This window comes from Zalophus californianus, chromosome 2 (assembly GCF_009762305.2).
Source record: "Zalophus californianus isolate mZalCal1 chromosome 2, mZalCal1.pri.v2, whole genome shotgun sequence".
Lineage (NCBI taxonomy): Eukaryota > Metazoa > Chordata > Mammalia > Carnivora > Otariidae > Zalophus > Zalophus californianus.
Genome location: NC_045596.1, coordinates 131,825,845 through 131,838,385, shown reverse-complemented (window position 1 = coordinate 131,838,385; position 12,541 = coordinate 131,825,845). Strand labels below are relative to the sequence as shown.

Here is a 12,541-nt window from a genome sequence, read left to right as displayed (position 1 = left end):
TCAAAGTATATAAAAATGAGTTCCTTTTTTCAAGGATTTACGAGACTAAGAAAATGGATCACTTGTTGGGGCTCCTGAGTGGCTCAGTTGGTTAAGTGTCTGCCTTTGGCTCAGGTCATGATCTCATGGCCCTGGGATCAAGTCCCACATCCCACTCCCTGCTCAGTGGGGAGTCTGCTTCTCCCTCTCCTCCAGCTGGTATGCGCTCTCTCTCTCTCTCTCTCTCTCTCATGCTCACTCTCTCTCTCTCTCTCAAAGAAAAAAGAAAATGGATCACTTGCATACAGAGTGAGTATTGAAAATATGTGTTTATCAAAAAGAGAAATGATGATGAGCTGAGAACACCCAGAAAGGTCTTACAGAGAACACCCAGAAAGGTCTTACAAATCTTACAAAGTGAGATTTGAAGGATGTGCATGTGATGATGTGGCTCTAGAAAAGCTTGCATCAGATGAAGAAAGGGAGCCAGGGAGTCTGACTAGGGCGAAAGCGTTACTGTCAAAGTAATGGGCAATGATAATAGCAATTAAGATTAGAGTAAAACTGTCATGTCCAAATGGAAATTAAATTGAATAACTCACAAATTGAATGTCAGATATGGTTGCTGCATACAAAATATTTAAGTGTTGAGATGGCTGTTCAGTGAATTTGAAGTTCATTAACAGTTTTATGGGAGGCTTAGAATAGAAGACTCATTTCCCTTTAATGGAGAATGCATTTTCAGTTGTATCTCTTCTTTGGAATATTTCATTATATTTACCCAGTTGAATTTGGAATGGACTCCTGGCTATGGTCCCTAGATAGATTCACTGTATCCATGATCATGGAATTTGAATTGCTAAAATAGCAGATCATATGACTTTATGTCTTTTTTGTCTTTGTGTCTTGTAGGTATGACTTTGTAGAAGTTGAAGAACCCAGTGATGGAACTATATTAGGGCGCTGGTGTGGTTCTGGTACTGTGCCAGGAAAGCAGATTTCTAAAGGAAATCAAATCAGGATAAGATTTGTATCTGATGAATATTTTCCTTCTGAACCGGGGTTCTGCATCCACTACAACATTGTTGTGCCAGTAAGTACCACTTAGAGATCCCCTTATTTAATTGGGTTAGTTATTTGTTTACTTATTAAAAAAAAGGATCGGGAAAAACAAAAAACAAAAACCTTTCCCTAGCTTGATTTTTTTTTTATCCGTAAACATCACTGTGGTATCACAACTGACTTAAATTTCATCACTGTAGATCATTAGCCATGTTAAATACGTTTTCAGAGCAATGAAATAACTTGTTTTTTACAACATTTAGGAGATTGCGTCATACCCATTCTCCTGCAACTCACTGCCTGATATTTCAATGTTTATGTGAAGTTACATATGTAGATAGCATTTTCTCTTGGAAAAAAATAGGAAAAACTGTGTATTTATTACTCTTGCCATTTAGATCACCATCAAAATTTGGACTGTATAATGTCTTCCTGAACTTCAAGTTTGACTTATATTAAATAATAAAATACTATTTTAGTTTTCTAGCCTTTCTGGAGACCTTTCTGATATGATACCCTTTTGTATTTTGCTAACTGTTACTCTCACTTTAAAGATGTAAATTTTGAAGCTTAACATGGGATTGTAATGGTTCTAATATTAAAATTCATTCATATATTTGGAATAAATACATTGCAGAACTAGAAAGCACTATTTGACATTAATGCCATTTGAGCTAGATTTATGTCTGTAATCACCCTAGAAGTCCATGTTCTTAATTTGATGTTTTACTGTCCCCCCCAATTAAGGTGGCATCATTCCTTTGTTGTACCCACCAAAAGTTTATTTTTTAAATGTGTTGTTTATGAATCCACACATAACATTTTTCTTTTTATTGAGAAAGGTAAACTTACTATTCTTTTTAAAATCAATATTTTAGTAAAATATATTTTAAAAAAGTAGTTATCTCGGGCGCCTGGGTGGCTCAGTTGGTTAAGTGACTGCCTTCAGCTCAGGTCATGATCCTGGAGTCCCGGGATTGAGTCCCACATCGGGCTCCCTGCTCAATGGGGAGTCTGCTTCTCCCTCTGACCATCTCCCCTCTCATGCTCTTTCTCATTCTCTCTCTCTAAAATAAATAAATAAAATCTTAAAAAAAAAAAGATTCTCTAAAAAAAAAAAAAGTAGTTATCTCCATTTTCCTACTTATCCTAATACTTATCCTGCTTAAATAATATTTCTGGCTCTTTCGTTTCAAAAAAGAAGTTTTAAAATTCTTGCTGAAATTTAAGAAATCTACTTCTCCTAGTTATAATTGTTACTATAATTTTAGTTATATCCTGATTGCTTGTACCCTTTATTTTATGCCATCAGGCACATTGAGCAACCAAAAAAGGAAATTTTGCCTTAACATTACAATATGAATGTAATATACAAAGTTTAATATTGAGTCCATATTTCCTAAATGGCTTCATGAATTGCTAGCTTGCTGTGTGTATTGTTCTTACACCCAGAAAGAGCACCGGGGTTGATATGTGTAACCCACACTTTGTTATGTCCCCAGTGTGCCTGCTGGTTTGCTAAGTCTGCTGTCAGAATCATTGAAGACATCATTTTCTATGTAATTTTAAATGGTGATATTATTGATCATATTTAAAACGTGTAATAGGTGACACCTTTATATTTGTATGAGTACTTCAGAATTACTACAAGCAATGTGAGAAAAATAGTAAAAAGGTTTTCAGTATTTTTGGTGTGATGCAACAAATAGATACAAAAGTTTAAAATAATACATAAGTAAAGTGTATTTATCCCAAATCTGTGACAAAAATAAACTTGGAACTGAGAAGATATTTATATTTTAAATAAACTGTTCTCTTCATGTTATATTGATTTAAATATGTATAACTAGCAATCTACTATCATGCTACAGAATAAGACATGAAAGGTAAAATGTACGTATATATGCCGAGACCGAGGGTTGTCTTTTCCTAATTTTGTGACTGCATGGGTTAGTTAGTTGTGTAACCCAGGAGTCGTATGGATTAAATAAAATTTGTAGAGATAAAAACACAGGAAATTTGTAGTGTTGTACTCAGTTCTGGGTACATTATAGGTTCTTAATAAATAACTTAAATGCTGAGTCGATGATACCACTCACTCACTCCAGCTTAACTAACAGAAGATTCACTGACACCTGTATTTTTATCGGTGAGAGTATAGCAGGTTCCTGAGCCTTGAAATGAGATAAAGCATCATAAGGGTCTGCAGTAAGTACCTCCCATCCTCTTGACTCAGAAGGGCTCTGCCACCTGGGTTTGACCTGCTCCTAGAGATTTACTGTGATTAAGATCAGAAACTGCATCTGAAAGACTTTAGAAGAAAGGTGTATCACCAGTTATATCATTAAAATTAAATTCAGTGCATTTTTCAATAGTTGCTGAAATCCTTTGATAAATTGCAAATGTGGGCTTTGGTAGGCTGTGAATTGACATTCTCCCAGCATCTATGGAGCCACATTTTGCATGGCACCCAAGTTGACCTGTGCTGGGCTGCAGAAAATGGAAATATGTAGAGATGTGACATAGGAGATGTTATATTAATTTGCCTCCTGCGTAGGAAAACAGCAACCATTGGACGGCAAGAAAAAAGAAAATGTGATGATATGGTCCTACATTGCCTAAGAAGTGTTATTTGGTGATCTTAATTTTGCCAGATTGTTCTCCGGGGAGATTGTTGATACACGATTTTTATAATCTCACCATCTTCACTTCTGTTAAATTTATTCTGGCAATTTATCTGCCTTTTCTTCACCTATCCTTTGTCTTCGGTCCATGTTTCCATCTCTTCTCCCACACAGCCACACTCCTACTCTGTCATTCCTGCAGAAAGCTGAGATTTGGTTAGTGAAAATTTGACAAGTGATTTTGCTGTTTAGCCTTCCAGAATGTTTTGAATTATCATTGCGTATTGCTAAATGACATCCCTCCCTCCATGCCTCTCCTCCCCACAACAATTATTACTAGCAGGGCAACAATCCATCAATCTTATCTGTATATCAATGAATGAAAGCCTAAGGGAAGAAAGTTTGCCTTTTCAAGAAGAGACTTAAAAGTTCTTGTGGCATTTGCTCAGGGGCACGTGCCCCTCCAACCCCTGGATCATCTCTGATGCTTTTTTTTTTTTTTTTGCCGAGGATGAACTTCATAATTAGCACAGCCTGCTTCCCAGAGGCATTGGTCTTATTGACAGCAAACCCACCACTGCAAAATAGGACCTTAGCGGCCACTGGCCACAATGGTTTCTTAATTTTGTCATGATAACAATGATGCGAACCACAGGTCCTTAATGGACTGTTAACTTCCTGAATTGCAGTTTGCTACTGAGTGCCTAGCACAATGCCAGACCCATGGCAGCTGGTCACTAGTACCTCATGGAATTGTAGCCAGTTCCCCTCAGAGTTGTCTAAACCCATGTGGAGCTACACTGACTTCTCATTTACTATTTGTAACCCTTGTTACTATTGTATAATATTGCTGATTCATACACAGAGCACTGACGAATCACAATAATGACACCAGGTACTCTCCTGGTCATGATGTAGTAAAACTGGTTTCTCTCTCTCCCTCTCTCTCTCTCATTTTGGTGGGGAGTGGAACATTGGGAGTAAAGACATTGGTACATCCTTATGACGTTATAACCATTAATGTGTATAATCCTCCTTACCTGCTTTCTTATAATTAACTTAATATTTTGCGTCTATTCACACACCAACAGAAACTTGGAGTTTAATCAGTTTTTTTCTGGGACAGTTGTGGAGAAAGTTTATTTTAATATTCTTTATAGTTTACAAGTAAGGGAGATCACTCTGCAGCTGTCTTTGGGAGCATGAATGGATATGTTTGATTCTAGCCAACCTTAAAGTTGATTGATTCTATACCAACCTTAGACATTATATATCTTAGTAGTAGTAGTTTTAATACATTAGTTATAATTTTCGGAAACGGTGTTGCCATACATGTTGCCATTAAAAACCAAGGTCACCTTTATCAGATGATTTATCCACTCTTTCCCTCTACTAATGAATGAGACTGCATATAGGTAAAACAAGGATTACTTATTACTTTGAATAAAGTGATGTTGATTTAACATTTAAAGATTTTATTTTATTTTATTTTTGAAATGTGTGCAAATATAATTTATTCAACTAAGCAAAACTGATTGCTTCTATTAGCATATATTCCACACTTCTCAAATCCTAGGAGTATTTTAGATGCATAAGAGTCCTCCTAAATTCTTTCTAATGATGCAATACATAACCATTACTCATATGAGTAAATATATGTCACATTATAAGATTTTTTATTATTTATTTTTTACATATTCTTTTATATGTAGTTATACTGTTCTTTGTAATATTAAGATTTTAGTATCATTTTCTTGATTCTCAGATATCTTAGAGTAAAACATAAATAAAATTTATCTTTCCATTTTACTACTTTAAGTTGATATTATAGGCTGAGTTTTACTTTAGAAAAAACTTCAGCATGAGATGTTTACCTGAAATTAAAGCTTGTTGTTTATAGCTTAAAAAAAAAAAAAAGCATACTGGATTTACTATATAAATTTAAAATGTAGCATTTCAATGTTATTTTCAAGAATTATTTATGGAAATAATATACTCCCCAATTATGCCCCATTAATAAATAATGAAAAATAAATCCATGCAAATTGATGCCAAGCAATATATACTCAGCTTTTATGATTGTGCATAAGGAGTTAATAATGTCTTTGATTTTTTTTTTTCCTTCATGCTTAAAAAAAAGGGCCTGGTAGATTAGCAGTGAGAGATTGTTTGGGAAGAAATGAAGCAAAACTGAAATAAAACAGTGCAAGCTTGTTTCTGTTTGGAGGCCACACACATTGAGAGCCCAGCACACATTTCAGATCTCTTACAAAGAAAAGAAAATTTCTTGTTTAATTTTGGAGTAATTTATAATAGATTATGTGTGTTTTACTCTACTGTAGCATAAGCACCATTATTTAAAAATGTTAAACCTACAAAGGCTGAAAAACATCTTTTTTTCTATCATCACAAGACCTTATTAAAAGTTTATTTGTAAAAAAAATAAGCCTTTAATATAAAAATATTGCATATTTTTATCAATTACTTCAAAAAATTACTTATTTTTTAAGTAAAATATACAAATCCAAATAGGAATTTTTTAGTGGTTTTATTCTTTACATATAGAACTATTTCTTCTTGAGTATATATTGTTTGTAATATATATGTTTTAAAATGGTTATGAGATTTGAGGTTTTTTTCCTCCAATCTGGTTAAAATTTTGAAGGATAATTAAAATACCATTGATTTCTTTTAAAACTGTTGTTGAATATTATATTTTTTCAGGAGTTTTAATCTAAGCTTTTGATCAGAAGTAATAACATAATATTTTCAGCAATTCATTTACTCTCATTTTTCGTTTAATAAATGGATCGGTTTAGATTAAGAAAAATAGATGTTATAGCTACCATACTAGCTGACTCCATATATTTTTATCTTCTTGCCTTTATTGTGTGAAAAGAGGAGTGTGGGGTGATGAATGAACTGAAGGCTCTTTTAACTCACAACAACTCATCTTTCATGTTGCTTCTAAATTTTTCCTATTATTTCTTGCTGTTTTCTTTTTTTTCACTGATTAGCAACAGTTGTTTGGATCTCACATTTTTTTAAATTTCTTTTTAGTAAGATCATACCCAGAGATTAAATAATGCTAGAGAATGGCATGCAAGTATTATAGCCACTTTATAATCCCAACTATGGGTTTTCCTTAATAGCGATTTTGTAAATTACTTGTCCAGAGTTAAGTCAGTGCCTAGCTAGTGTGCACTATAGAAGGGTGTATGGTTTCTGTGGGGAAGGCTTAGAAGGACACTTGATGCCTGAGGTGCCATTAAGGAATGCATGACTGATTGCCAAAGTAGTTATTAATTATGCGGGATACAGAGAACAAAGCAGCTCAGTGAATATTGAGGTTCGAGGGAGAAAGGAGGAGGGTGATATTTTTCTCGTCCCTTCTGGCATGTGCCAGTAGGTTATTTCACTGTTAATATCATGTAAAGAAAAGTCTTTAACTGAAGGCCAAATTTGCTTTTATGTTCAGGTTAAGAAAAATTCCAAGTAACTCTCAAACAAGGTATCGAATTCATTTTCTTAGGGAAAAAAAAAAGCAGCATACCTGGAATAAAAATCCTTAGAGCAATATCGTAACCCTAACCCCATAGGAAACAAATTCAGTGTTAGAATGTCAAGATTTTTAAAAAATTGCAAATCTTCCTAACAAATTGCACTGTATTCCTATATTACTGTATTAAACCGATTTTAGTGAGTGAAAAATTTAGGTTGTAAACCTTTAAAATTTTTATTTCCCTTAAGAGAGAATTAAGAGAAAAAAATTGTTCTTTGAATTTTTTTGTAGTATTTAGAGAGTGAAAGAAGTTATTTCAAGTACTTCATGTCTCTACTGTAGTCTGAAACACTTTTTGAATGATTAGGTTTTTATTAAAATATACAATGTAATTGTATATTTATGCAGGGAGTCTAGAGATGACAGTGTTTTATTACATCAAAGAAATTACACAATTGCTACAGAGACCAAGCTTTTACTTGGCTATAAGAGCTGTTTAATGTATTTTTCTACCAACTTCTACCTCATGGGCACAGTGCTCTCTTTCATGTGAAGATCATGGTTTCTCTTCCATTTCTACTGACTCTTTTTGTTCCAGTTAATTCCTAGCTATCTAAGAAAGAATTTCACAGATGGTATGATTTGTAGTGAGAAAGAAAAAGACAGTTGGTGCTACTGCAGGAATGGTAAACGGCAGACAAACCACTTTAAGTTGAAATATAAGGGGTTATAAATAAGAAATTAGGAAAGCTTGAAGTTTGATTGACTTATATTTTATATCTAAAGCCACAAAGATTTAAAAGCTTAGAGTTAATATGACCCTAAACCTGATGGAATTAATCTCTAGAAGTTTGTTGCAATTGAAGATGATAAACTAAATACTTTGTCTTCAGTATCCCCATCCACTTTCCTGTTAGGTCTTTCAACAGGCGTTGAAGAATATTTGAGGAAATATTTTGTTGTGAGAAAATTAAAAAATGTATATGGCATTGCCCTGGGTCTCTGAGAACTTACCTTGTTTAGAGGGGAAAAAATGTGCGTGCGCACACACACACACCCTATACACCTATATAAATACACTACATGAATAAGTGTAATATAAGTGGTCTGGAAAGATTTGAGGAAAGAGGGGCAATTGGTGAGAGCACAGGGCTATTATAACTGTTAGATTAAATGAAAAAACAATCAAACAAAAACCCTGGAAGTGACTTAGTACAGGTTTGATATCAAATATATTATTAAAAATCTCCGAAGGGTTTATTAAAAACCATATCATCAGATGTCAGAGGTTATGATTCTCTCTATCTGGAATGGTGCCCAGTTATCGGCATTTTCATCAAACATGCTTGGAGATTCTGATATAAGATGTTCTCACGTTGAATTTGTGGGTGAGAAATTGCTCTAAACTATAAACTGAGCAGATGCAGAGAGTTTTACTACAAGATGTTGGGGAATTATTTTTCATTTTCGAACAAACATGAATATTTTTTGGGAACAGATTGGAAATTCTGCATGAATATTTTCTTGCTAACATACCCACATGTTCTGTTTTTTCAGGATTGCAAAAAAGTGGGCCTTTCTCATAGAATTAGATGGATAGATTTCAATTTGTTAATACTTGCATTTATTGTCCTGGCTTTTCTAAGTTATGAATTGAAGCTTATCAGTTCTGTCAACTGTCAGTATCTTTAACCCATACAACTAGAATAGATGACACTCTGCCTTCTTTTCTAGTTCCACACTAAGCTTCTCTGATAATTCACATATGGCATAGTTCCAGTGCTGAGCCCAGTTCTAGATTAGATGTTCATTTGTTCTGTGGTGTAAGGCACTATTATTAGTAAAATAAGACAGTCCCAACCATCAGTCCCCTCATAAACTTTTTCACATGTCATTTTAATTTTTGTCTGAGTTACAGTTGCACGTAGTTTTAAAAGGCAAATATTTCTCTTAGCCTTGTTACAAAAGTAACAGTTGCGGGGCACCTGGCTGGCTCAGACGTTAAGCGTCTGCCTTCAGCTCAGGTCATGATCCCAGGATCCTGGGATCAAGCCCCGTGTCAGGCTCCCTGCTCGGTGGGAAGCTTGCTTCTCCCTCTCCCACTCCCCCTGCTTGTGTTCCCTCTCTCACTGTGTCTCTCTCTGTCAAATAAATAAATAAAATCTTAAAAAACAACAACAACAGAAATAGCAGTTGCCCCCACTTTCCTCTGTGCACACTATTTTCCTGGACCTTGGAGGCAAGTGCTTCCAGTTCTTTTAATGGATTCTTTTAGACTTGACCTCTCTACCTTCCTGTAACATGCTTTTTTTTTTTTTAAGATTTTTTTTTATTTATCTATTTGACAGAGAGAGAGATAGCGAGAGCAGGAACACAAGCAGGGGTAGTGGGAGAGGGAGAAGCAGGCTTCCCGCCGAGCAGGGAGCCCGATTCAAGATTCGATCCCAGGACCCTGGGATCATGACCTGAGCCGAAGGCAGACGCTTAACGACTGAGCTACACAGGCACCCCACCTGTAACATGCTTTTGTTGTCGCTTCTTGATTTTTGGTTTTAAGAATAATCTGTGATCTTCATTTGACTTCACTCTCTGGAAGGTGAGGCGTTTACTTTCTTCCACCCTCCTGCATTTACCACACAGGCAGACAAATCCCATCACTGCCTCCTCTAGTAAATCCTGAATCTATCAAGATCCAAATCCACTGTGTACATTATGGTGGCCATGGAATCATGGTTCACAGCTGAGCCATGAAGTATATACTATGACTGCATTTCCTTTCCTGCCTTGTTTTGTTTCGTTTTCCCTAAAGTTGTGTTATATTTTGGTTTGTTTAGCTTTCTATTTATTTATCACTGATTTAACCCCAAACTGTGCCTCAAATTGTGTGAATCTCTTCTCAAATACAGTCAGACACATTCGTGTTTTCTAATAATTTCACCAACCAGAAGAAATCTCTGCTGAAACAGTCTGGTCTACTTCAATTTAGACTGATTACAGACCTACCACACAGCTGTCATCCTCGGGGTCCCCCTCCTACCCCCACCCCATCATTACCCTGAATATTCCCTTTGCCATTTTCTTGCATTAGATCCCCTGTTTGCAGGATCTTTTGTCTTCTCTCTTGTTTACTTACTGTTTTGGAAGAGAGTAAACCCTCCATGAATTTACCGAGAAAAAGGAGCATCAGAGATAAAATTCTGTTGGCTCGAATAACTGAAAATTTCTCTATTTAACCCTCAAGCCTAAATGAATACTTGGCTAAGTCTAGAATTCTAGTTGGCTACTTAAAAACTAACTGGGCATTCTGTGCCTGTGGATGGGCTTGCTGACTATGGTCTTCACTGTATTGTGAGCTGGACAGGTCAATTCCTTGAAAGCCCCCTGATTCCCCTAATCTCTTTTCTAAGTGTATAATCCTGGTCGCCAGTTCTCTGAAATGAGAGCTGAGTGGATTAAGACGGAGAGTCTCAGCATTAAGTGTAAACATATTTCCTCAACCCCCTCCATGCCCCCATATTCAGAATAATATCACTGCTCCCAACTCTGCTTGGGTTTCCCAGTCCATAAATCCTCAATTTTATTCTGTTAAGGGAACAAATTTGAACAGGGAATAAATCCGTCTTCTGCCACTCTGGGGAAACAGATTTGGAGTGTTGAACAGCTTCATGATTTTCAACCAGTCTTCCTATTTTTAGCTCCACTGTCCTTCCCAGTTCCATACATATGTACTTGATGCCACCAGATCCCAGAGCTTTTTGGTTGCTCTTTCATGCAAGTCAGGTTGCTTCCTGATTTTCCCCTTGCTAAATTTTGGTCCACTGATTCAATGACTGCACCTGTACCTACCTTCCAGTTTCCAAAATTTTATCACTGTTGACTTCTTTCTGATTTTCTTTGGCCTCAAAGAATCATGCATTTAAAGAAATACCTTCAGAATCAGTCATTTTAGGAGAGAACAGAGCTAAAATCACCATCTTATTTTCCCTCTGTTCATATAGCAATGTCCTTATCGAACACTAAGTTTATATTTGATCAACAAAATACTCGGAAACTCTGTACAATATATTGGGGGCATAGTTGACTTTAAGGAACAATGCCATTATCTTTCCATGCCAGATAAAATATGTCCTTGCAGCAGTTGCTTTGCATGATTATGCTAATATCACATTTCCTTTTTTAATGTTAGGGAGGCATATATAAGACTTGATACTGATTAACTATTTAACGTATCCTGAACTCTGTTTTAATATTAGTATTATGTCCAGGAGTATCCACTAGCATACCAGTCATGGTTCATACATTTTACATGTTAGTTATAACCAAACAGTTTGTCATATGATTCTTACCTTTGAGAAAAGACTATCCTTGTAAATAGTCTTCAAATATTTATGTTTGAGTAATGCTATTAATGTATTTGAATGCTTTGAACATTAAAACTAGAGCTTTAAAAATTTTACTTATCTCCTTAAGATGACATAATTGTTATTTAACATTATTTTGAAATCACGTGAATATGATTTTATATACAATGTAACTATCAATTTTTACATCCTCTTAGGACAAAACTAAAAGGTAAATGAGTATACTTTTGAAGAGGTTAATTTTTGAAAATGAAGTATATTGTAAGCATTTTTTGGAAAGGAAGTACTTGATACCAACTTGGAAATAGTTGAATTAGGCAGAAGAGAATGATGAACATATATTGAAAGAAATACTAGGCTTGATGGGTACTTTTATATCATCTAATCCCCATAATGGGATGTTATCACCATTTTACAGATTAAAACTCAGAGAATGTCACATACACAGAAGTGAGGATATTAAATAGGGCTTTCCCAATTCTCTATAAAGTCAGGCTGCCTCTGCACTGGTTTGGGAAATAACAGTAGGAAGATGACTGATGAAGGGAAAGCAAATGTAAGATTTTCTCTCACCATCTTTGCTTTCTTATTAAAACACCTAGGTAGGGGCGCCTGGGTGGCTCAGTTGGTTAAGCGACTGCCTTTGGCTCAGGTCATGATCCTGGAGTCCCGGGATCGAGTCCCACATTGGGCTCCCTGCTCAGCAGGGAGTCTGCTTCTCCCTCTGACCCTCTTCCCTCTCGTGCTCTCTATCTCTCATTCTCTCTCTCTCAAATAAATAAATAAAATCTTTAAAAAAAAAAAAAAACACCTAGGTAGGGGCGCCTGGGTAGCTCACATGGTTAAGCATCCAACTCTTGGTTTTGGCTCAGGTCATGATCTCAGGGTCATGAGATCGAGCTCCGTGTCAGGCATCGCTTTGGGCATGGAGCCTGCTTAAGATTCTCTCTCTCTCCCTCTGCCCCTCCCCCCAACTCGCTGTGGTACGTGCTCTTTCTCTCCCTCTCTCTAAA

At 35.8% G+C, this 12,541-nt stretch overlaps 1 protein-coding gene across 7 annotated transcripts in view; it reads left to right on the top strand.

Moving 5' to 3' along the window:
- Positions 1-12,541, top strand: part of PDGFC (platelet derived growth factor C) — a 202,505-nt gene that overhangs the window by 147,807 nt on the left and 42,157 nt on the right. For all 7 annotated transcript variants that reach the window (XM_027599551.2, XM_027599550.2, XM_027599549.2 and 4 more), the window contains one exon: positions 892-1,072. In XM_027599551.2, the coding sequence (XP_027455352.1) occupies positions 892-1,072 (181 nt within the window). The remainder of the gene's footprint in view (positions 1-891; positions 1,073-12,541) is intronic.